General features: G+C 38.2%; 1 protein-coding gene across 8 annotated transcripts in view; it reads right to left on the minus strand.

The window, feature by feature from the left end:
• Positions 1–26,460, minus strand: part of APC (APC regulator of WNT signaling pathway) — a 116,597-nt gene extending 90,137 nt beyond the window's left edge. For 4 of the 8 annotated variants that reach the window (XM_014730331.3, XM_014730330.3, XM_014730328.3 and 1 more), the window contains exon 1: positions 25,735–26,460. In XM_014730331.3, the coding sequence (XP_014585817.1) occupies positions 25,735–25,899 (165 nt within the window). In that variant the 5' untranslated portion in view covers positions 25,900–26,460. The remainder of the gene's footprint in view (positions 1–25,734) is intronic. The other 4 variants (XM_005599508.4, XM_070232727.1, XM_014730325.3 and 1 more) reach the window with 2 other exon arrangements.
• Between the last annotated feature and the right edge of the window lie 1,004 nt (positions 26,461–27,464).

Below are 27,464 nucleotides of genomic sequence, written 5' to 3' on the forward strand. Positions count from 1 at the left end.
AATTTCTACAACCTAACATAACAAAAATATTTCTGTAATTTTTTTTCAAAAGTTAAGTACTTCTAAGTTGGACACGATTGAAATCACAACATTTGAAGGAGAGAGAAATTAACATTTATTTTTTATCTAATCTGTGGCCAAAGGCAGATTCAGATTTGGGTTGCGCCAAGAGCATATCTAAATTGTGGAGGTGTCTTCCTTAAGGAAAATATAAACTAATTAAAAAATTGCTAGGGCTGCTGCAAAAGGGCCTAGGAAGGCCCCATGCAGTTAGGTGCATTAAACTTCATTAGTTTCATGATAAATCTGCTCTTAAACCAGTAGTAGAAACTATATTAGGCAAATATATATAACCTCATCTAACTCTAATAAAACGTGTACAGATTTAAAAAAGATCACTATTCACACACATGGAGACCTGCAGCTCAAAGAAATTTAAAAACTCATCCAAGTCCACGCAACAGGGAAGTGGCAGTCTGCCTCCTAAGCCCGTGTGGATCAAAACCGCCTTGCCCTCCAGGTCTCAAGAGTACATCCCTACCTAAGTTAGATCTAAGGATGTTATCTCCCAGGGCAGCTTGCACTTCTCCTGCAGAGCCTCATGCCTCACAAAAAGTAACTGCTCAATTATTATCATCCTGATGATTACTGCAGCCCCTGGCTCTGCAGTAGTGGGTCTTCAATAAATAATAATTGAATCTATGCATTTTTTATACTCAGAATAAGTGAAAACAAGAAAATTCAAAATGCTTTGAAAATGCCCATTTGGAATCCACAATAAATCCTCTTTACCCATAAGTTTTTATCAGTGAGTAAAACAGATTTCTCTGGAAAATATCTAGAACAAAATTTCTTTAAATGCAAGAGACATTTTTATGTTAATTTAGATAAATAACTGAAGAAACAGGTTGTTTTATGGGGATGTGGCAAATACAAGGTAATGCCTGGTAGTGGACACATCAATAAAGGCAAAAGAAATAAGAAAAATTGTGAAAAACTCAATAATAGCTACTCTGAGTTAATTCTGCTTCGCTGCCCTTGCATGATGTTAAATACATTAAATATGTATTAGGTTAAACATGCCCTGGTATTACTCTAGTGAATATACTACATTACATGGTAAAAAGGACTTGGCAGATGTAATTAAGGTTATTAATTAGCAGACTTTAAAATAGAGAGATTATTCTGGGTGGGCCCAACATAATCACATGAGCCCTTAAAAGCTTCAAACCATTCACTGACTTCCCAATGAAATTAGAATAAATTTCAAATTCTCTACCTTGGTTTACAAAACTGCATAATCTAGCTCCTGTTCCCACTGCTCCTCTCCTCCCACCCCCCCACCCCCCAACCCCTCTCTCTTATGCCTTTGCACTGCCTTTCCTTCAGCCTCCAGAACTCTGCTCCCAAATCTTCAAATGACTGCTCCATCACATCGTTCAGGGCTTGGCATAAATGTCACATCTACAAGGAGATCTTCCATGATCACCTGATCAACACTGGTACTGTCTTTAAACTTTCTATCACATCACGCTATTCTGTCCTCCAATCATTTAAGATCTGAAAGGCTCTATCTATGTATCTATTTACTTAATTTTCTGTCTCCCTCATCATTGCTTCCCAAACTGGAATATAAATTCCATGAGGACAGGAACCTAGATTCTTGGGCATTGCTGTCTCCTTCATACCTAGAACAGTGCTTGGTAAGCATTCAATATATATAGTTAAATGTATGAATGTAGATGATATAAAGATGAACAAGATATCAACCTACAATCTACTAGGGGACCTAAAACATTTACAACAAAAGCTTTAATACAAAGCAACACGTGTGTCAAAGGATGAGATATTAGATCATTTACAGCTAGGTAATTCAGAAAGATTTCAGAGAAAAAGCAGCAACAGAACTAGCATTAAAAGATGTTTAGGAATTTTTCAGGGCAGATTTTGATCACATCTGTTAGGTTTAAAAATTTAGACTTTATCTTACAGGCAATGAAAAACATAGATGTTTCAAATAAGGAAGGATACATGATTAGAGCAAGATCCACAAAAACGAACAGGACTAGTTTCCACTCAAGAAGAGCAATAATCAGAAATCACATGCATACTACTACTAATTTACAGTTCAATTTAATGGCCAAAGACTTTTTCACTTGGAAAATATGATGGCAGGAAAAAACGCTAAGTTTTATACTCTATAAGGAATCTAATTTTGTTTTATTTGGTGTTATTTTGGCCACTTTGACAATACAGTTATTTATTAATTTTATGTTGCTAATCAAAAAAAACACCTTTGCCAATCATTCTACCCAATTAATAAAATATTCAAATGTTTGCGTATAAGTAAAGGAAATTTTTTTCTTAAGTTCTTAACATGCCCTAATCCGGTAAAGTTCCAGTTTTAGAGCATCCAATGTTTTAAACTATCCTTCTCCTAGGGAAAAAAAAATTCTTATTAATTTTTTAAAACTAAACTTTTAAAACAAGATTTTCTGCTTGGTTTTTTACACAAATGTCTTATTTAATGTTTTTAACTTTGATCTTTACTGAAAACCTAAAACAGCTATAAGATTGCTCCCAAAGGTACAATTTACAATATAAACTTATAAATTCTATTCATAAGGATAACATTGTAACACTAGAGAGCTCTGTGACTTAAGGTCACCAAACAGCACCAAATGTTTACAGCATACACTGAGAATTCAAGAAACAGCAGCACGGAGAATGAGTTTTTTAAAAAAATCTTTCTCCCAGGAAAACGCGATTAATAATTACCATCACTTAACATTTAAAATATCATAAAACCTGGATTACTTGATGACTCATTTATCAATTTGTAACACACAAATTAGCCTGTGAAATACATCAGATTGATAAGAAAAAAAACAATTTTAATTGATGTTAAAAATAAAATTTGGCGTACAGGAAAGAATAAATATATGGCCTAATAAGGTGTTTACCTTACTTATTAGAATATTAAACCAAATCCTTGGGTCAAGACTTTTATTCTCATACCAATATCTCCAAATTATTACCTTGGATGAGAAAATAATCACTTTTTCAACATCCTGTATACCAGTTGCAGATGGTATTGCCTAATTCTATACCATTTTCTTCCTTTTTGAATGTCTTCCCCCCCTCTTGCTTTATGCTGAATTTTGAACATATAAGGCAAGGTATAGACTATAAAATTATTTCACTTCTGGGTCTGAAGATAAATGTTTGCTATTATAGGCTAAATAATCCAAACTTATTAGGTAAAATGAAAAAAAAAATCTACCTAGCATTACTGGACTGTGTCAATCAAATTAGAAACCTCTGGGTCACCTGGACTACCCCCAATAGAACCTGATATAGAGATTCATTTTAAGGATGGGGAGAAAGAGTCACCTAATAAAAGAGTTCAAAATGAATACCTATTATTATGTTCTAAGAGTTGGAAGAGAAGAAGGAAGACCAAGGCAAACTAATAAACATAATTCTCTCTTTCAATATAGAGTAACATTTTTAAAACTAAAACTTCATATTTACTTTGTAAATGTTTTTAAGCTTTCTTTGCCAAGTCCTCCAAGATTGGGGAGAATTATTTGAAGTGTCACAGTGCTTTTATAGAAGCAAAAAGTAAGATTTCTTAAGAACTGGACTAAATTTCCTTTCATATTCAAATACCAGCAATCAATAAGCACCTTGATCCCAAACCAACTCGTACCTAACACAATATAACGATTAAGGCATTTTCTTAATCTTTTCCCAAAGAAGGTCTGCTATTTAATTCAAATAAATAGTTAGATCTGCTCAATAAAACACCTGGGACTTTCATAGAAAAGAGTTTTTTCTTTTTTGGTGAGGAAGATTGTCCCTGAGCTAACATCTGTGCCAATCTTCCTCTGTTTTGTACATGAGACGCCACCATAGCATGGCTTGATGAGCGGTGTGTAGGTCCACACCTAGGATCCGAACCTGCAAACCCCATGCTGCCAAAGTGGAGTACATGAACTTAAGCACTACACCACCAGGCGAGTCCTGAGACGAGATCTTTCTGATACTTGTTCTTCTATAATAGAAAACACAAAGTTCTTTTAAAAGAAGAAAAAAAGTCTCCTGTGCAGTGATAAGACAAATGGACAACTGGGCTAGATTTATCAACCATTTATTTTACACAGTTTATGTAAAATTTTATTTGCCTGGAAGCTAGGAGGATTGATCCTCCATCCCCTGCCCCAGCACTTCTTTTGCAATAGTTTTTTTGTCTAATGCTACTTTGGTTATTAAGAACACTAAGCTGCTTGAAATGTTTGAAAACATACTCAAGAAAGTTAACAGTGGTTTCCTCTACGGAGTAGAATAGAGTGGTACTTTTTTTACTGTTTAAATTTTTAACAGTGATCTATACTACTTTTACATTAACAACAACAAAAAAACCACCCAGCACTAAGCTATACTTAAAAAGTAATCCATAATTGCCAGCTTCCAGAAAGACCTTTCAAGATTACTATCTTCTACATTTCATAGTATTCAATTGGTAACAAAAGTCCAAGCTCATTAGCACTACATGTAAGGTCCTTTATGACCTGAGCCCTTCATACTTCTCCACCCTTACCCAGCGCTATCCAACTGCTCCACCTGTACTCCAACCACTTGGACTCCTGTGCATTCACCACCAACTCACAGTACTCACTATTTCGTCTCCTGGAAGGTTCTCACAACCACTTTTTCACCCAGCTAACGCTGACCCATTTTTTTAGGACTCAGTTTAGATGACATCTCCCAAAAACTTTCTCTAACTCCTCTTGCCCGAGTGAGATCCCCTCTCCCGCTATATGCTTCCAGAAGTTCCTGAGCTTAGCAGCTATCTCATTTATACACTTGGGATTACTTATTTAGTGATCTTTCTCATAAGCTCCTTGAGGACAAGACTCTTATCTTGTATGTTATCACTGTATGCTCTACAGCCAGTATTCTGCCTGGTCCAAAGTAGCTACTCAAATATTTGTGGAATATGAATGAACTACCTCTCATACATCAAGATCCAACTCTGTGAAGCTGTCTCTAACTATCCGAAGTAATCAGAAGTTTTTCCCTCTATGCTCCTGTAGTACTTAAATCAATTATCAACTCAACTTGGATCTACTTCCCCCCATTAGACTGTGAGCTGAACAAGGAGCTGTCTTCATCTTCCTAAATACACAAGCACTGTCCCAGGTATCTATTTATTTATCTAAATATTTAGAGAGTGAAGTGAGAGTGAACAGTCCTTAAAAAGTACAAGGGATGGGGCCGGCCCTATGGCCGAGTGGTTAAGTTCGCACGCTCCGCGGTGGCCCAGGGTTTCACCGGTACGGATCCTGGGTGCAGACATGGCACTGCTCATCAAGCCATGCTGAGACGGCATCCCACATGCCACAACTAGAACGACCCACAACTAAAAATATACAACTATGTACTGGGGGCCTTTGGGGAGAAGAAGGAAAAAACAAAATCTTAATTTAAAAAAAAAAAGTACAAGTGAAAAAAGCAGCATAGGATAGCCTGCTCATTTCTTATTTATTTCTCCATCTTTACTAATACGAGACCATAAAACTCTAAAAACATTTTGTGCTTGCTTTAGGATTAGGGATAGGGAGCCATTAAAAGACTAAACCATTCCCCACACAGCTCCTTATCCCAACTTCATGAAACTTCTTTCTTTTTCATCCAAATTCTATTTTCACTTCTAACAACTACTTTCTTGATCCCATAAAACTAGAGCCCTAACAGTAGCTTAGAAGTAAGGAAGTCTCACCCTAATAGAGGCAGTGATGATATGGTAAGGAGGGGAAACTTTTACTTCAGGGCAACAAGGAGAGACGAAATGTTCCTGACATCCCAAAGTGAAAAAGCTAAATGCATTTTCCTCTAGAAATAGTGTTATTCAATATTATACATGGTAGTTATGGGAGTTAATACTACATATGGATTAAATGGTCTGTGGGTAGGGCTGGGGCCATAAACATTATAATCAACACTATTCCTATGAGAGCCATACCAGATGTTTGGCTTTTTGTACTAGATATTGCTCTCTTCCTATTCCTCCCTCTGACAAAAGAAAATCTAAATTTCATAACAGGTTTGGCATAGTGTTTAACATATTTAATATAAGAACATACAAATTTATGTAACTCACATAAACAGTACACTTTAGTACTACTGTTCTGAAAATACAAGAGACTAATGTAACAATAAATTAATCAACTAACTCCCCTATAACTTCAAGCTCTTCAATGAATATCCTCTTCACCTATTTATCTTAGTTGAAATCTGATGACACCACTTTCCTTGCAATTTTCTCAATGGGAGACCTTTTCCCTCTCATACACCATGTACTTACTTTAGGCCAGCAGATAGGAATGGTGGGTGTTGAAGGGGCCAGAGGAAGGGAAGGATGTACTCCTTGCATCCAATTACCACTTCCAAACCATTTTTCCTACTTCTTTAAACACTTAAGCTCTTTTGACACGCTATTCAGCTATGCATCTACTATTGACCCCAGCACTCTTCTCCTTTCTTAACCCACATCCCTCTCAGTGACTTCAAACTCTGTGGATTACTCACTTTCTTAACTTCTTCACCTCCAAATATCCACACCCACAACCACATTCAGGTCCTTGTCATCATCAATAACTGTACTAACTCCAAAATCTTAATCACAAATCTCAATTACAAAAGTTCCAGTTTCCAAAGCACAACTCCTGTCCCTCTAGTTCACTCCACTATCTCCAAATGCAACGTTCTTTTACTTCACTGAGTTCCTCAATCTAATGTTCTCATCATTTTTCACTATCCATTACTTTCATCTTTACTTTCCTCCATAGACTCAACAATAACCACTCCCTTTCAGTCATTCAAACCCCTCATTTCTCTCTCCCTCTATTATATTTACCTAGTAAAATCCCAACTCTGGCTGAAACGAAATATTCCGCTTCTGCATGCCTGCATCAGAGGAGCTTATTATGCAGAAAAGCTGATTTTTATGTGAAAAACCAGATAATAGGGCTGGCTGGTTTCACTTTAAATTCACAACTATACACACAAAAGGATATTCAACACTGGCAGGACTACTAAGTTTCCTAGAAAGTTTGCTTTCCCACTTTCTGAGTTAATTTCTTCATACCTTTTTTCCTCCTCAAACCTATAACACCTATTTTCCTACCTATGCCACTCTCAGTTGAAGATCTACTTCATTCCATTAGAGAGAAATTCCCTCAAATTTCCCTAATAAGCCCACACTGCTTCCTTTTCATTAAAATGCGCAGCCCTGCTGCTATCAAAGACCAATACCCACACTTGGGCAATGGAGCCCAGCTACTCCTGTCTTTTCAAGAAGTCACCCTTGATTAGCCCCTGTCTCTCCTGTACAATCAATTTCTCCTCTTCTACTGGATCATTCTCATGAACATACAAGCATGCTCTAATATCACTTATCTTTACAAATCCCTTTCTTGACCTTATCCCCCAACACACACCAGATATGACTCCATTTCTCAGTTCTACTCATAGCAAAACTTCTTGATCTAGTGGCTTTCATTCCCCGGCTCTATTTTCTCACCTCTAATTCACTCTTTAACCTACCCTCATCCTAAACAATTCCCTGAAGCTCAACTATCAAGGTCACCAGTGATTACCATGTGGCCAAATTCCATCCTCTCATCTTAGTACAATCTCTTAGTAACATTAGACAAAGCTGATCACTCTCTGCTACCTGAAATAGACATCTTCTCTTGGCCTCCAAGACATATTCTCCTGGTTTTCCTCCTCCTTCTAACTTCCTTGAATGGCTCTGCCTCTTCACTAGTCTTCTAAAGATAGAGAGCCTCAGGGCTCGTTCTAGGGCTGCTTTCTCTCTTTGCTGTTTCCTCCTTGTTCTAAGACTTTAACCATCATCTTTATGATGCTAAATCTCCAATTTATATCTCCATCCTAACCCTCTCCTCTGAATATCTGTCTGATATTTCATCTGGATGTCTGGGACATAACCTAAACAGACTCTTGACCCATAAATCTCTCTGCCACCTCCCCAACAGACTTAAATCTTCAAATTCTTACTCCTCTAAAGATTACCCTCAAACATAACACATGGGCAATTTTTTCTCTCTGTTTTATCTTATAGTGGCAGCCTTATTCTTTCTTCTATACTATTCCAGCAGCATAAATATGCCTGCACCTTAAATTTCTGCAGATTATAGTCAGAATTCATTATTTTGTGAATGAAAGATGCCCTATATCCACTCAGATTTCTGGATGACACCTGGATCCAATGGCTAAAGTAATATCTACAGACGAGGTAGCCAAGATTTCAGCATCCTGTTAAAGCTAAAGGATGTCTTCTACAATTTCTAAGAGGAAGCTAGCGTTAGCATCTTTAGATATTCCCAGTTTATATGAGTTTTCTTCTCATCAGACATCAAACATAATAAAAAATAAATCACTGCAAAAAGCTTGGCAATCAAACAAGCATTTTCTTGAGCAGTGCATAAATAATAGAAAGGTATGTAGCATTCTGAAAGCCTTAGGCTTTTTGCATAAATTCACCTTGAGATTACCACAAACACCAAATATAAGAATGCTGATCCAATCCTTATTTAAATGGGGAGGGGAAGGGCTATGGTTGGGAGGTCTCGAAACCATCTTCCAAAATTATCTCCAATGGTCTTTAAATTCTGGTATTCAAGCCTTTGTATAGTGCTCTCCCAAGCTAAATAGAGCTGACCTGTGTGACCAATAAGATATTACAGATGTGTGTGACTTTTGAGGCTAGGTCATAAAAAACATTGTAGCTTCCATCTTGGTCTCTTGGGATTGCTCACTCGGGAGCCAGCTGCCGCGGTACAAGGATACTTAGGTAAACCTACGGAAAGGCCAACATGGGGCCCAAATCAGCACCAACTTGCCAGCCAAATAAGTGAGCAAGTGACCTTGGAAGCAGATCCTCAAGCCCCAGTCAGGTCAATAAATGTTGCTCATGTAGACAGGGAATAAGCAAAATATACAGATTCTCTCACTTTATTGTAATCTACAATGGAAAGTCCTCATAACCACCTTCTTGTGTGGCTAGCAAATGAGCTGCCCGAACCAGATTTTTCCAAATTACCTTTAATCATGGGACCACTTTTGTTAAACTCCTAACCAATAGGATTTCCACACTGAAGTACTAGATAATCAGACTTAGATAGAAAGCTGTTTATCCTCTTCCTGTATCTACTTTATAATTTTTGAAGTAAAAAACTGTTCTGGAGCTTGAATAAGAGTTATCATTATGATTTCAAATTCTTAAGTACGTCATGTTCCAGAATGCTCATTTTTGATGAAAACACAAATAAGACTCCACTATAATAGTAAATATATTTGCCCTCCTAAAGAATATCCACAGCCATGTTTGTGAAATTCTGGGTTTCTGTGGACTATAGTTTGAAAGGTTAAACAAGAAACTGGTAGCTGTAATTGCCTCTGCAGCGGGGATGTGGGTGGCTGAGGGACAGGGTAGGAGATTTATTTTCATTTCACACACACTCTCTTGTTCTGTTTGAAATGTGCGCTACATGCATGTAATATCTGCTCAAAGATATAACACTTTAAAGTCTCTTTTCCTGACAAAGCTGCATTTTTCATGTTTAAAACAAGAGAGACCTAAAACAATTTTAGTACTTATTCAAAACCATACCAAGTATGACATTATCTCTGTATCTTATTAGTGCCTACATTTAAGTTTGAGGCCAAGAAGCAAGTTACGTGGTACAACTCTGAATATCCTCTGAAGGATATGACAAGACGATATGACAGAAAACAATTTGGCTTTTTTTTTTTTTTGGCTAAGGAAGATTTGTCCTGAGCTAACACCCAGTGCCAATCTTCCCCTTTTGTATGTGAGCCGCCACTACAGCATGGCCACTGACAGATGAGTGGTGTAGGTCCATGACCAGGAACCAAACCTGAGATGCCAAAGCAGAGCATGATGAACTTAACCACTAGGCCACCAGGGCTGGCCCACAACCTAGCTTTGACAACATAAAAGTGGAATATGATTTTTAAAATTTTGTATACACATCAGCTTTAGAAAAGTTACCTGAGATAGTTGCTCACTATGTCACTCCAAAAAATATTGGAAAAAAAGCATAGTTAAAACATAGCATGTCCTAATTTTGCAGACATAAAAGCTAAATCACAAAAAGGTTAAGTGATTTGTCCTGAGCTAGTTAAAGGCAGAGCCAAAGACTTGAATCCAGCTTTCATTTTCCATTGAACCAAAGTCAACTATTTCTAATTTAGAAATCAAAATAAATTTAACTTTAATAGAGAGATGTCTTCCTATACCTTAATGATAATAAAAAACAGACAAATACAATGAGGATATGTAAGCCAGGTATGAAGAAAATCACATAAAATACCCTAATTAAATTAAAAGCTGACTACAGGAAACACAAGTAAGAAAACCAGAAGCCTCCACTATTAGGTTTACAGAAGGCCTTCAGCAACTTCATTAAGAACCAATTAAAAGTCAAATAAAAGATCTTAATTTGCAACTCGGTAACGCTAAGATAGATTAGGAATAGAATAAAAAAAACCAGAATAACCTATTTTTTTAAGGCATATAAAGCAATATATCAAACACTGGTTACAGAAGATGAAAAGAACTCTTTTTCCCATTCAGCTATTCTTTTCGATTCCTTTCATTTAACATTTTGGCAAGAAAACTGTTGTGGTTCAAAGCCAGTCCTCAAGGTCCTAATAATAATATTTAATTAGCAGGCTGTTATCTGAAATGAGATGCAAACTTTTTGTCAAAGACCTAATTCTACACTAAATCAAGAATCTTATTAGTCCAATATAAATTAATAGGAAATCACAGTATGTGGCAAATCATCATAAAATATCATTAAGTTGTGGAAAAAAAATCCTACCAATATGTACTTCCAAAAGATAGCATGTAAATTCTTCTATGAAAGTGAAGTAATAATTGGATTTTAAAGCTGGCATAATCCATTATATTGGTACTACATAACTGATTTTTCTCCCATATGACTTATGGTTTTTCAGTAGGCATTAAATTTCTGTGAAAATTCATAACTTAGTTTCAATTGAGATCCAACTCAGTAATTCAATAGAATATATGTGAGTTTCAATCAAATGAGCACAATAATTAAAATACATTTGTAGATTTTGTCCAGGGTGACATATTTTCCTTTAAGTTTATTTTCTTAACTGATGGCTAATATCATCTTTCAGTGATCCTAATATGTCAATTGATGTTTGTTAAAGAAGGCAAAGGAAAAACTCTTGTGTTAGAACTAAGAAGCCATTGAAGAAATGCTACTGAAATATTATAAAAGATATGAGAGTGTCTGAAATGAAACTATGGCAAAGACAAAGAGAAAAGAAATGAAAGAATGACTAGAATGAGAAGTTCACAATGCCATACACCTAATTAAACAGAGGTAATAAAATCAAACTCTAATGAACATGGAAGAGCATCAGGGAAAACTGCCACTTGTGAGGCAAGCATTGCAAAGTTTTGGAAACAAGTTTATAATAAGCACGTTGACTGAACAGGCCAAATGTTACTCCAGCAGAACAGTATCCTTCATCCACTGTCTGAGGTACTTACTCTAACATAAGAGCTGTTTTACAGGGGACAGCATTGAAGGAAAACTCTTTAGAAAATATATATGAGAGTCCAATTTAGGAACAACACAGACATTTACAACTGCTGAGACTGATTCACAACTAAATCTAGTCACAGCCAAACTATAAAGAAATGAAACACTAGACTCACAAATTGAATTTAGGAAGTATAAAATTAATTGCATTTGTAATAAACATATGGATAATCAAGATGCATTACTATTTTATCTGATCTTAATAGTTACTGATAAATCATCATCTCAGCTATGCCTGGTATAGCTAATAGGATCATAGGGCTGAAAAGAACCTCAGAAACTCAAGAGAGAGAGATGAGATTTTCGTTCAGTATTATCTTTAGGCAAGTCGAGTTATCCATCTTCCTTGAGGCTCTGTTTTCACGTGTTTAAAATGATAGATGGGTAGGAAGGGAGGACACGTGAGAGACTTGATATCTAGGACCCTTCTAGTTCTAAAGTTCTCTGTCACCTCATTTCATCTTTCAGTTTTGTGAAGGAAAGTCAGCAAACCTAAAACAACGCACTGCTTAAATCTAACATAGCAAAAAAGTGAAGGAACTATAATTAACAAGAATCTTCAACTTAGCATTTTCTTTTAGCAGAGAGAAAAAAAAGAACCACGTAAACAAATATAAGAATTCTAGGTTTCCTTAAAAAAAACTGCTTTTGTATTTTGCTGACACATCGATGTAAACACAAAATGATGGATAGCATTTAATGCTAACAGCTGTGATTAACATCAAGTCAAACGTCTTTAAAATAAAAATATATTGGTAGGGGCAGGCCCCGTGGCTTAGTGGTTAAGTTCAGCACATTCCACTTTGGCGGCCCAGGTCTGCGGGTTTGGATCTCAGGCACAAACCTATACAACTCGTCAGCCATGCTGTGGCAGCAAACCCTATACAAAATAGAGGGAGAGTGGCACAGATGTTAGCTCGGGGCTAATCTTACTCAAACAAAAAAAAAGAGGAAGAGGGGCCAGTCCCGTGGCCAAGTGGTTAAGTTCATGCTCTGCTTTGGTGGCCCAGGGTTTCACCGGTTTGGATCCTGGCCGCTCATCCGGCCATGCTGAGGCAGCGTCCCCCATAGCACAACTAGAAGGACTTACAGCTGGAATGCACAGCTATGTAATGGGGAGCTTTGGAGAGAAAGAAAAAAAAAATTATTGGCAACAGATGTTAGCTCAGGTGCCAATCTTAAATAAATAAATAAAAAGAGGAAGATCGGCAATAGATGTTAGCTCAGGACAAATCTTCCTCAGTAAAAAAAAAAAATATATGTTTTATAGATATAATATATATATATAATATACATATAGGTCTGATATACTAAATTTTCAACATCCTCCACCCGCAGAAGAATGTGAATTTATGTAAAAACTACTACAGTTTTGTTTGCCTAGTAGAATTTCTAACCTGTGTGTTTGACCTATTTAATAGATTTAATCTCAGAAATCAAATGCAAATTACAATATTTTAAATAGATGTGAGTAAAAAGATTCAAAAATCATCTTCTGGCCGAGATATACCAAAAAGCATTAAAAATACCTAAAAACACAACATCCACATGGCATACAGAGAGCTGTCACATTAATTATGGAAACAAACCCCACTTCAAACAAAAATACTAAAAGACAAATTTGCTTGCAGCCTCTCCTCAGCTCAGTGCCTTCTCCCTTTCTTTCATACATTTCCACTTCAAAAATGTTCACATTATATTCTCTTTGCTCACAAGAAAGACAATTCTTGCCCCAATGCATTATCCACATACTACAAGTATTTCTGACTTCTCTAGTCAATTAAAATATCCTCTGTCCTCTTTGGGGCTTTGCAAAGTTAACAGCAACTGACATGATAACACATGCTTAAGTATTACAAGGCAACCACAGCTTAATGTTTACCTTTCCAAGGTACCTCATTTGTACCATAAAAGGGTCCTTAACATACAGGCATGACTAATGTAGAAATGTTAAGTCCTCCTTGAACAAGTTAGTCAAAGAACTATTTAGACTTCTGCTTGTAGAAATAGCAGACTAGGCAATTCAGACCATCTATCCTTTGAAGTCAACTTTAAAAGCTAGATAATACATGAAAATAATCTTCTCAAAAGCATCAAATAACTACCAAGATAGTGAGGAATGAATAACCAACTCGAATCCCCCAGAAGTCAAAACCCAGAGAGGTGAGCTGAGCTTTTGCCTTTTGTGGGTCTGCCAACAAAGCAGCAGCATTTAAGAGGCTGAACTTCGTGATTTGTTGCCTGCTTCGCAGGACTGGGGGACATAAGTCAGAGTTGGGACACACAAAGGGCGGGGATTGCAGCAAAAACACCCTTGGCTTTGGGCTGGGACTCCAAAGGGATGCATCCTAAGGAGAGTAAGAGGCAACCAGAGGGAGGCCCAGAAAAGTTACAGATTTGAAACTGGATTAAGATGGTCTCATACTCCCAAGCACTTGGCAAGTGTAAATGGCAATCTTCTCTAGAGAAAAATTAACTTCATTTTATACATCAAATTATTTCTACAACAGACAAGAGAATTAGGCCCACAGAGACTTGACAATATTGGAATTAACAGACACAGACTGCAAAGTAACTATGCTTATACATTCAAGGGGATAAAAGTCAGCTCAACTACTTTTGCTTGGGACTGAAAACATAAAAAGTGACATGGTAGATCTCAAAAAGAATAAAAAATTCTAGTACTGAAAAATAAAATAACCTAAATTAAGAACTTATTGGATAAGTTAAAAGCAGATTATATATATGTGAAAAAATTTTGAACTTTGAAGATAGGTCAGACTAAACTATCCAGAATGATACCTAGAGAGACAAAAAGAAGGAAAAGAACAGAAAAGGGAGGAGGAGACAGAATAAGAAGGCCTAACGTATTAAACAGAAGTCCCAAAAGGACAGGAGAAAGAATACAGAGCAAAGGAAATATCTGAATAATGGCTAAGAAATTTCCATGACTGATAAGACAGCGATCCACACACTCACGAAGCCCAAAGAATCCAATGCCTAATCACAGCATAGTAAAACAACAGAAAATCAAAGACAAAGATGAAAATCTTAAAAGCTGCCAAAGGAAAATGATAGGTTATTTTAAAAAGAAAAAGAGACATAAAATGCTGAGGTCTCAACAGCAGTGGAATGTGCTGAAATAAAGTAACTGCCAACCTAGAATTCTGTACCTAGCAAAAATATGCTTCAAAAGTGAGGTAGATATCTTCAGGCAAACAGACTAAAAGAAATTATAAAGGGTGTGTTTCAGATTCTTCAAGATCAAGGAAAACGATCCTAAGTGGAAGACCATAGGAAACATAAGAACACGGTAAATACATGCATTAACCTAAACTGAGTATTGATAATATAAAACAATAACAACAACAATAATGAAGAGAAAGAGAAAAATAAGAATGAATTAAAATGCACATCAAGAATACTATATAAGTAGGGCTGTGAGTAAATAGAATTAAAGTGTATCATCTGGGAAGAGGATAAAGGTATCAATTAACACTAGAGTTTATAAGATGCATATTGTAATTTCTAGAGTAACTAGTAAAAGAAGAGAAAAAGAGGTCATAACTTTCAAATAAGGGGAAAAATCTGAATGATAAAATAGCCAACTCATCTAAATGATAAAGCAGAGAAAAGGGTACAATTAACAAATAGGGCAGACATAAAGTACACAGTAAGATGGGAGATTTAAACCTAACATGTCACACAGAGACACACCTAAAACATAGGAATACAGAAAGGTTGGAGGTCAAAGAATGGAGAAAGACATATCTTACAACAGTAATAAAAAGAACACTGGTGTTGCTATAACAATCCCAGACAAACTAGATCTTAATGCAAAAAGCACTATCAGAATAAAAGAGGAACACTTCATACTGATAAGTCACTAAGAAGATGTAACTATTATACATTTCTATGTATCTACTAGCATAGCCTCATACACAAAGCAAAAGTTGAGAGAACTACAAGAAAAAACGATCAAATCCACAACCATGTTGGGATATTTTAAGACACCCTTCTCTGTAATTGATACAAGCAAACAAAATATCATTAATTATACGAGAGATTTGAAACACAAGATTAACAAACATGGCCTAATGAAAATATAAAGAACATTGTGCTCAATAACTACAGAGAAAAAAAAAAACAATATACTGGGCCATAATGCAGATCTCAAATTCTAAGTCTGAAATCACAGACTTCTGAAACACAGTGTATGTTCTCTGATTACATTGTAATATTAAAAATCAAAGACAAACTAAAAATAACTAGAAAATCTCCATGTGTTTAGAAATTGAGAAATATACTACTTCCAAATAATCCAAAAGTCAAAGATGAAACTGACAAAAATTAGAAAACATTTTAAAGTGAATTACACAAATACTACATATCATAATTTGAGTAATACAGCTAGCTAAAACAGTGCTTAGAGGGAAATGTTTAGCCTTAGATGCACATATTTAAAAAGAAGAAATGCTGAAAAGTAGTGAACTATAAGAAGTCAGCAGAAGAACAAAAAAGTAAAGCCCAAAAAAGTAGGAGGAAGGAAATAAAGAGTGGAAATCATTGCAGTAGAAAACATGTAATAAAAAGGATCACCAAGATTGAAAATGTGGTTCTTTTGAAAGACTACTAAATCTATGGTGAGGCTGATAAAGGAGAAGGAGAAGGTACACACAGCCTACATCACACATGAGAACGGAATTTTTCCCTATAGCCATTAAAAGGATAACAGAATATTTATTACAAACAACTTTATGCCAGTAAATTTGAAAATTTAGACAAAAAAGAAGTCTTAGGGAAAAATTACCAAAATAATCATGAGACAGAAAACTTGTGTAACAGACAGAAAACTTGTTTAACAACGAGAAGCCAAATTAGTAACTAAAAACAAAGAAAGTTCGGGCCTGCTCAGTGGCATAGCAGTTAAGTTTGCGCACTCTGCTTCGGAGGCCCAGGGTCTGCAAGTTGGGATCCTGGGCATAGACCTGCACACCACTCGTCAAGCCATGCTGTGGCAGCGTCTCACATATAAAACAGAGGATGACACGGATGTTAGCTCAGCAACAATCTTAAGCAAAAAAGAGGAAGATTGGCAACAGATCTAAGCTCAAGGCCAATCTTCCTCACCAAAAAAACTCACAAACAAACAAGCAAAAAAAACCCCCCAAAACAAAGAAAATTCCCAGCCCAGATGGCTTCTCTGCCAGGTTCTAGCACACATTTTAGGAAGAAATAATTCCAATCATACACAAACTCTTCCAGGAATAGAAAATGAGGGTCGGCTCATTTATAAAGCTAGCATAATGATGATTTCAAATCCTGACAAGGACAATATAGGCCATCTCACTCATGAACACTAAAGCAAAATCATACACAAAATATGAACAAACTGAACCCAGCAATACATAAAAAGGATAATACAGTAAAACCAGAGAGGAAGGGGATTGGGGGAGTTGGCGAAAGGGGTAAAGGAGCATATATGTATGGTAAGGGACAAATAATAATGTACAACTGAAATTACACAATGTTATAAACTATTATGACCTCAATTGAAAAAATTCTTTCAATGGATTATACGGTCAATAAAAATAAGATTTACAAAATATTCTAAGAAATGTATATAACCTAATGTTAAAAAAAATTAGAGGTACACACACACTTACACTTATAATGTGACTAAAGGGGGAAATAAGTTCTAGGCACAGAAATGAGAGGGAGGGAGTGGCGGGGCAAGACAAAAACTACACTGGTTTTGTCTATATGATGAGTTTATGGATGTTATCTGTACTTTTTATTGCATTTCCTAAATTTTCTTCAACGACTATTTAAAACTTTAATAATGGGGTATACTACAAAAATAGAAGAAAATAACGACAAACCTGAAGTATCCTAAATATAAAAAAATACTTCAAAATGTAACTTTAAAATTTCAATTCGTTTTTGTCTCAGTATGATTTTATCCAGGTAAATTATTTTCTAACATTTAAATTGTGTAAGTCTATGATATGCTAATTATTTCAAATAGAGATCATTTCTAATTATATTTAGTATTTTAAATGATATAACTTTTAAAGGATAATTAGATCTCCAAAGACATATCATCTCTAGTTTTGCTCCTTGACACCTAAATAAGAAAATGATCTATAAACAGGCACACAGTAGTCATTCCTATAAAAACAAAGTAACTGCTAGCTCTAAAGATTGTTAGGGCTCCTCACTTTCTTGAGCAGCCATTTTTCAACCCAGTGTTTCCAATACCCGAGTATTTTCTTTTTTTTTTTTTTTTAAAGATTTTATTTTTCCTTTTTCTCCCAAAGCCCCCTGGTACATAGTTGTGTATTTTGCTTTTTTTTAGTTGTGGGTCCTTCTAGTTGTGGCATGTGGGACGCCGCCTCAGTAGGGCTGGATGAGCGGTGCCATGTCCGTGCCCAGGATTTGAACTGGTGAAACCCTGGGCCACCGAAGTGGAGCGCACGACCCTCACCACTCAGCCATGGGGCCAGCCCCATGCCCCGGTATCTTCTGGCCAGTTGTGAGGTATGTCTCAAGTAACTTGATATCAATAATAAAGTATAAATGTTTTTAATGCTTATTATTAGAAATAATAATAAATTGAAGCAAACATAAGGTTATCCCTATGTCACTTAAGGTAGTTTGCATTCTAGTATACTTTAATACGCCGGAGAGAATACGGTAGAGGTAAATCTTACACGCTGGGAATTCCATATTCACTTATTCAATATTTACTGAGCATCTATTAGAAGATGGAAACTAGAGGCACTGTGCTAACAATAGAAATAGAGTTGAAAATCATTAATCATAGGACTAAATATAACTGTTGTTTTAGCATTTAAAACCTTGAATAGACTAACCCAATCCTACTTTTCACTACTTCACCAGCACAAACTATCTTCTCTAGTTCTCTGACTTTCTTTTAAAACACTCCCACTTTGGCTGCTGCCATACCTCTGCTCAAGCTGTTCCCCAGCCTGAGTGCTTCTTGTTCATTCACCACACTTGCAGAATGCTTACTAAATGTCAGGCATTGTGCGTGGCATGGAAAAAGGAAAAAGCCTTTTTTATCCTGTCAAGTCCCATCTCTTTCTCAGAGAATTACTAACTAACCTCTCCATACTCTGAATGCTATAACTATTATTGTCCCAAATAATGGCTTCCAATCTTCGATATAAGAAACCATTTTTAATATCAAAATGTTTCATAAATCCTTTTGCACTTCCCACGTGATCTCATCTGGTCCTGTAGTCCTAAATATCATCTATACACCGATAATTTCCAAATGTATACCTCTAGCTAGCTCCACCTCTCCCTTAAACTCCTAATATATATGCCTATTCAATGTCTCCACTTGAGTACCTCATAGGTACCTCAAACATAGCCATATCCAAAACAAAACTGACTTAAATCTCCAAACCCACTTCCCACCAACCCCCTACCACTGCCCCATAGACCCCATCTCAGTAAAATGTACCACCTTTCACCTAGTTGCTCATGTCAAAAAACTTGGAGTCATCCTTTACTTCTCTTTCCCTCACACTCCACATCCAATCCATCAATAAATTCTGAATGCTTTCTAAATATAGCACAAATCTGACCACTTCTTTGCTCCTCCACCACTACCACCTTGTCCAAGCACCACATTTCCAACCTAGATTATTGTAAGATTTTCCTAACTGGTTTCCTGCTTCCATTCCTGCCTCCTACAATCAATTGTCTACACAAAGCCAGAGTAATTCTTTCAAAAACCAAGTCAAATCTGGATATTCCTATGCTTAAAACCTTTCAATGATTTCCATCTCATTCAGACTAAAATCAAGTCTTAAAATGACCTTCAATACCCTACTTGATCTAGCCTCTGCCACCTGTCCTACCACCTCTCTGACCACTGCCCGCTTCACTCACTCTATTTCAGTCACACTGGCCTCCCTACTGTTCTTTCAAGATGACAGACACACTTCATCTTAGAAGTTGCTGCTCCTACCTAAATATTTTCCCCCAGATAGTTCCAGGGCTTACTCCATCACTTCATTCAGGTCTCTCAGTTCAAAGGGCTTCTCAAAAAGCCCTTCCCTCACCAATCTATCTCAAGTAGCATCCCATTACTCTTTACCCCCAAACCTATTTTATTTTACTTCAAAGCCTTTTGACTATCTGATATGTGTGTACATGTGGACACATGGATAATGTTTATTGACTGTGTCCCTCGCTAACATTTAAGTTCGAGGAGAGTATAGGCTCTATTTTGTTCACCATTATTGCTATATTATGTGCACACAGCAGGTCCTCAAAAATATTTGCTGAATGAATGAATAATGGCAATTGGTTTCAGTTTTGTTGAGAAAATAATGACAAAAACACTACAAGAATTCAGTAAGGTTTCCAAGGAATTCATACTTTATTAATTACAAATACATGCTTTGGTGGTAGCAGGAGTACAATGTACATAATTCATGGTTCAATAACAACTACTGAAGGAATGGGGCCTTCTTATATTTCTCTGTCTCTTCCCACGTCCTTCCTGTCTATGTCATTCATTAATTCTTTCCATAAATAGTTACTGTATGCTACTAAGCCAGGGAGTACCCTACACATTAAGAATACAAAGATAATTAAGACAAGGTAATACATGAGACATAGAAAAATAATACCCATAGAGTATGACATATAACAAAGTTACATAGATTATAAAGTTGTAGTATGACGGGAAGTAATCAACTTTTAGGGGTAGGTATTTAGGGAAGGTTTCAGCAGTGATGATACTCAACAAACATAAAATCAAACAAAAAGATAGTCTTCATTTTACTTTATATGTAAATTGAGGATATTGAGTCTGAAAGTGCTACAGTAATTTGCTACCATGAGATAAGCTGGCCTGAAAATGAAATCAAACACGGAGAATGACAGAGCAGAATGTTTCACAGAGAAAGTGAGCCACGTCCTTGATGATTTCACGGGAGCCGCTGGACGAAGCCTTAGCTGAAGTTTAACTATAAGACCTAATCATTCCGTTTATTGTTCAAGCAGTTTGAATTTGGTTTTCTGTCACTTGCTATATAAGAATACAGATGAACCTCAGTGAATTCTTTCAAAAAGCAAAGCATTTGCTTTGTGTAGAGGCACTACTGGCATTTTTGAAGGGATGATTCTTACTTGGTGGGCAGACATCACAGGACACTTAGTGTATCTGGCCTCTACTCACTAATCATCAGTAGGACCTCACAATCACTATGACAACCAAAAAGATCCCCCTATATCCAAATGCCTCCCACCCACAAGGGGAACCAAGAATCCATTTCCTAATAGTTGTTATATGTGCCCATTTCTCACAGCAGCTCTACCAGGTATGCCTAAGCGTACTTAACATCAACCTTAAAAAACTGGGGATATGCCATTCAAATATCCTAATTTTACATAATAATACAATTCTAATCAGTCACTTATGACTATTTAATGTTTGACCAAAATTCTATTATACATATCAACTCTTGGAGTAAGGAGTACTTTAAGTTTGCTACTACTATCTGAAAACTCTTATTTATTTGAACTTACTTCCCCATAGACTACAACGGAAGTATGTCACTGACATTGTTGATTATCTTCTGTTCAGCCTTTTGCCTAAGTTCTTCCTAGACTGAAATGTCAAGTATTAGTTTTCCCTGCCCTCTTGCAACTAAGGCATGAGCACAACAGGATGCACATGTGATATAGGGCTTCTGTAAAGGGTCTACTTGCCTAATCAAGAGATGTGAGGGCAAACTTCCTCCTGTCTTTGGTGGCTGTGTGAGAATGTGATGCATGGAGCAGAAGGAGGAATATGCAACCATGAGAGGACAAGCCTGAGCACAAAGGTCAGCACACAAAGGATAAAGATGGAAAGCACCTGGATCCTTAATAACATCATTGTGCAGCTAAATTGACTAACTATGGAACCCTCCAATTCTGGACTTCTTTTTATGTGAGATACTGTTTAAAGATCCGTTAGTCGGGTATTACGTAATTGGGGGCTGAACCAATATAAGATATATTCAAGATCTGACAAATGATTGAATGTGGGAGAAGAACCAAGATGACTGCAAGGTTTGAAGACCAGGAGACTGAGAGAAAGGTGATTAGAAAACAGAAATCAGGAGGAAGAGAAATACATGTACACACATGCACATGTAAACACACTAGGTGAGGGTAGGTGGATGGAAATCCAACTGATTCAGTTTGGTATGAGTTAGGCTTACGGCAGGACATCTAAGATAGTGATATACAGCAAGCAGTTGAAGAAGCAGAGTTACAGAATTGAGAAACATCCACACAGAAATGATGATTTCTGTCATTAAAAAAAGGATACAATCACCAAGAGAACACAGTGAAAAGCAGAGAGACCCTTGAGAGCACTGGTAATCTCCCCAGGATCCATTCCACCTCCTCCTCAGTTTAGATGAGATTCATCCACTGGCTAGGCCAATTAGAATAATTCTATCTCTCTTGACAAAGATATTGTGGCAGACTTGGCAGCATGATCTTCTCTGTTTATTCAGAGTACAGCTTAGGCCTTTTGCAAAAAGGCTAGGGGAAGAGAAGCCTTCTCTCTCTCCCTTTGGAAGTAAATGAAAGAGGCTATAATATGAACACTGCTGATAGCTGTCTTTTTACCAGGAGGGAAGCCAGTCTGAGCACGAAGCCCAAACAGGACAAAGTTGAGAGAATAGCAGAAAAACAGAACCTCAGCCCTGATGACATAAGACTATAAAAAAACTACTTTTTAAGCCAATTCTGTCTTTGCACTTGGCAATTACATGAACCAATACATTCTTTTTGTTTTTAAATCCAGTTTGCATCCTAACTGATGTAGGGAACAGCTATGTTTAGGGGGAAGACAAAATGAAGACAGTGCAGGAGACAGTGCAGGAGTGAAGAAACTTTCAGAGAACAGAATGAGGAAGCACAATGCAGAAGAACCAAGACATCAGATTATTTCATTCCTATAGAGTACATTTCACAAATGGTCCAAGGAAATCAAGGATGACTGAGGAAAGGCTATTAGATTTGGTGATTAGGAGGCCACAGATGACTTTTAAAAACTCACAATTTCAGTGCCGAAATGGTAAAGGAAGTCAGAGTACAAAGGAAAAATAATTTATAAGAACTCCATAATGTACCAAACACTTGGACTGACATTTAAGATGTGTTAAATTTCTTCAATTTCAACTTTGTAAGGTAAGTGTAACACTCTACTTTATAGGGTCTGAGTTGTAACTTGCTTGCAGCCACAGCCACTAAATGGTTTTGATAGACATCAAATCCAGATCTGGCTCAAGAGTCAATGTTCTTCCTACTATACCAGGCTCCAGGGATGAAAGAATGAGTCTTTAAAGAATAAAAATACAGTGGGACAGCAGGCTCAAGATTCATACTGGCTTCCTTGTTGTTGCACAGCACATAACACTGTATTTGGCAGCCCTGTTAAAGATATAAGCATGTATGTAGCCTAGACACGGAAAGACTGAAGAAGGAGTGATAATGGACAGTTCTACAGAAAGAAAGATGGGGAGGGATGACCATGAACACATTTGGAGAGGGTTGCTCTTGAAAAAAAGGAAGGAGATTTCTTCCTCTGAGATATGAGTAAATAAGGAAATGACACTGAGATGGAAAAGAGGGAACTAGAAGGTGGTTGAGATTTTTCTCAGGAAAGAAAGAGATCAAGTTATTTCCTATAGAAACCTTTAGGAAATGAGACAAAAAGAACATAATCAACACCAAAGACCCAGCAGAGATCAGAGCACCAAGTGATATGAATACTAACCAATATCCTTACATAACTGTCTCTTGCATCCTTTAGGATTTCAGGGGTCAACTGACAAAGTTAGTGATGAGGCTTATTCAGGACTGGGGAATAGAAAGGTAAATCTACAGAAAGTAACGCATTCTAGGGCATCTACGAGAGCTTTTGTAAAAAGTGATGACCATGGGATCCCGGTTACATAGGGAGGCAAATGAAGCCAGCAATAGACTAATGGGTTGGATGAACAGAAAGACAAAAAGGGGTTCCTAAAGAGAGAATGAGAGAGAAAAAACAGCTTCCATAAAAGTGAAAGAGTGAGAGATTTTAAGGCGAGTTTATGGTCAGCGGTGTCTTCTGACAAAATGCTTCAAATTATTTTGCCAGAGGGAGTGAGCCACTGACTGGGGCTCAGCAGTCCTACTATCCCTTCAGCCAAAAGCACAGGATTGAGAGACAACCAGCTCTAAAAGCATGCAGTCTTGGTTGGTAGAAAAGTGAAGGCTAGCAATGAACAAATGAAGGAACTAGCTCATACAAGAATCAAACAGAAAAACACCTTCTCTTAAACTCAACAATTCTCTCCCTAAATTTAAGAGATTCATTAATAAGTCATAAAGTCTACAGCAAAGGAGAACGTATGTGTCATGAGGTAGAATGAAAATTAAACAAATCTGTGCGGCCAATTATAAGCCATCTGTGAAAGATCTTTATTATTATATTATTAATTTTTTTTGAGGAAGATTAGCCCTGAGCTAACATCTGCCACCAATCCTCCTCTTTTTGCCAAGGAAGAATGGCCCTGAGCTAACATCTATGCCCATCTTCCTCTATTCTGTATGTGGCAAACCTGCCATAGCATGGTTTGATGAGCGGTACATATATCCACACCCGGATTCGAACCAACGAACCCCAGGCCACCGAAGCAGAGGACGCGAACTTAACCGCTAGGCCACCAGGCCGGCCCCTGAAAGATTTTTAATGTAGATTTCCAACAAGGCAAGGATAGTTTGTGCTTTAATAACTTTGGAGAGCATCCAGCATACCTTAAACAAACTGACATTGCTCAACTTAATGTTAATTTAAAAGGGTCCACCCATTTGCAATCTCAAAGGACAAACTACCATTTATAATCCCACTTTTACAGTTTTGGGGCTCTTGACACATTATCCAACTACAAGAAAAGATGGAAGAACCAGCCATGGCAACTTCTTCTACTACCATTTCGATCCTGCAGATGCCATTTATAAACTCTGGCAAGGTACTACATTATTTAGGACAGTTTCTTAAACCATTAATTCTGACTCCCCTTGTCCCAGTAAAAAAGGAGGGAGAACTGAGACTGGCACAGCCTAAATTTTATAGAAAATACCAAGTACTATAAGGAATGTTAAGCAGTAGCAACAACTGACAACCCGAGAAATTTGAAAAGTTTTAGTTTAAAAAGCTTTTCTCCATTTTAGTCCTTTCTAAATAAAACAAAGGGCTTGTACAATACGGGATTCTAAAGCTTCAATGGGCAATTTAAGCTCACATTGAATAAAAGAATAAATCACTTCTCCTTTCTTGCGTCATTACATGATCTTACAGTCATAAGGCCTTCCTTTTTAAAACGAACACTTCTCAATTCTTTCACTAGATCTAGAAAACTTACCCGCCCCCAGCCTCAAAAGTTCAGAGACTAAAGATTTACTATAGTCAGGTAGAGATTAATTTAGACGAACATCATTTGCCATCACAGGCATACTATTCCTCTACTATGCAGGAGTTCTATGGGCCCAAACCATCCCGGACTCCTTGGGACTTGATTCCCTCATCAAGGTGAATAAAATTCACTGGCCTCTGGATAACAAGCCTTTTCTTTGTAACTCTATGTACCAGGTTATCCGGTAATCTTGCCAGTTAAAAACTTCTAAAGGAAACAAGAGGATGGAAACGAAGAAGATGAGGAGGCGACTAAAATAGGAGGGGCCGACGACCCACCCACCTAACGCAGAGAGACCGCTTGTCGGGGGGAAGCTTCCTCAGGAGCCAGGAAAGGTGCGGAGGGCGGCAGGCCCCACGACCCCCACCCGCTGTGTGAGAATGGAGGACTTGCGAAGCCAGGGGCCAACTGGAGGCCTGCAAGGGGGCGCGGGGCGGGGACGGGGTGGGACGTGGAGACAAGAGAGCCGCAATCGGGCCGAGCACCACTAGGGTCCCGAGCAGCGGCGAGGAGGAGACGCCAATGCTTGCAGCCTCACTCACCTGCCAGACGCTCGTCCCGTGGCCAGAAGCACGGACGCAGCCTGGGCGCTTCCCCTCCTGCGGGACACAGCCCCTGCGGCCGCCGGAGCTCCAGGACCCGAGAGGAGAGGGTGGTCCAGAAGCGGGCAAAGCGGCGACCGGCCCCGAGCCCAGGGAGGTGTACATAGGGGGCGCCGAGGGCCCGGGAAGGGAACTCCGTGCTTCACCTTCCTCACCAGTACCCAACAAGGATTCCCGGGGACAGCATCGCGCCAGCCTCGGCCCGCTGCTCCGGGGCCTTCGCCTGCAGCTCCCCCCAGCAGCGGCTGGGTTTCCGGCGGCCACACTCCGCCCCCTCGCTACTTGGCCACCGCCATCTTGGTGGAGGCGGGAAGAATACAGTGCGCATGCGTGCGCGGAGATCGCCGGCGTCCCCCAGCCCTGCGACAAGGGTGCTGTAATGCGCAGCCGCGTTGGGCGCTGTCCCCCGGCTGCGGGGGTCGTGCTTCAGGGTCGTGTTTTGTGCGCGATTGCTGCTTGGGCAGCCGAATCTCGGAGTCACCAGTCCTACTCCCTTTTCCTGAACTGCGCTTCAGCCAGATTAATAGACCGTTCTACGTACCCCACAGTCAGTTATTCGGCAAACATCTATGTAGTTAATACCTACTATGTGCCAGGCCCTGTGCTAGGCGCTGATGCTAGAAAAGATTAATAAATCTCGGCTCCAGCCCTACAGGAGCTCATAATCTAGTGAAGAAGACGGAGATGAATGAGTAATTCACTAAATGCTTGTTTTGTAGCTGTGCACCACGCCCTTCCCCGCCCCTACTATTTTGATTCAAAACATACCTCTTCCAGGAAGTCCTCCCTGTTTGTCTCCCACAGTTTAATCAGCTCTTTACCTTGCATTACCTCTCTAGCTTAATTTCATTGAACGTTAATTCAACAAATAATATTATTTGAGTTTCTATTATATGCTGTTCTAGGCTCAGAGCAGTAAGGAATATAAACTCGTGTAACTTACATTCTGGTGGGAAAGAATAGAGCATAAAGGACTAAAATAAATCAACAAAATCATGTTTGATAGTGATAAGGGATGGGAAGAGAGCAAACCAAGGAAAGAGGATGGAGAGTGAGGGGCAGGAACTAGCATCTCTCTCCAGAGATGACATTCGTTCAGCAGTCTGACAGACCACAGGGCCAGAAGCCATGAAAAGATCTGGGGCAGAGCATTCCAGAGAGAAGAACAGCAAAAGCAGAGGCCTGAGGGGGGATGAGACCGGTATGTAAGAGGGACAGGACAGTGGAAGATGAAATTGGGGAAGGCAGGGGCCAAGCAGGTAGGGCATTGAGGGCATGATAAGAATTAGATTTTGTTCCAAGTGTCCCCTCTAACTTGTTGACATTGCCCCCAACCACTCTTCTTCAAACACTTCTAGCTCCGGACGGACTGCCTCACTGCTTTGCACATGCTGATTCCACTGTCTTGAAGACCCTTACTCTTGTTCTTTACATGTCTAGCTTGCCGTCTCTCAGGTTTCAGTTTAAATGTCACCTCAGAAAGGCCATCCTTCCTAAACTAAGTCTCCCTTCATCCCTCCCATTAGTCTCCGTCATTGCACCCAGTCATGTTTTCCAAGCCACTCAACATATTTTTAAATTATATATTTATTTTTTCTTCACTATCTCCCCAATAAACTGTGAACTCCATGAAGGAGGGAAGGTGTTTTGTTTACCGATGACTACCCCAT

The sequence above is a fragment of the Equus caballus genome, chromosome 14 (genome assembly GCF_041296265.1).
Source record: "Equus caballus isolate H_3958 breed thoroughbred chromosome 14, TB-T2T, whole genome shotgun sequence".
Lineage (NCBI taxonomy): Eukaryota > Metazoa > Chordata > Mammalia > Perissodactyla > Equidae > Equus > Equus caballus.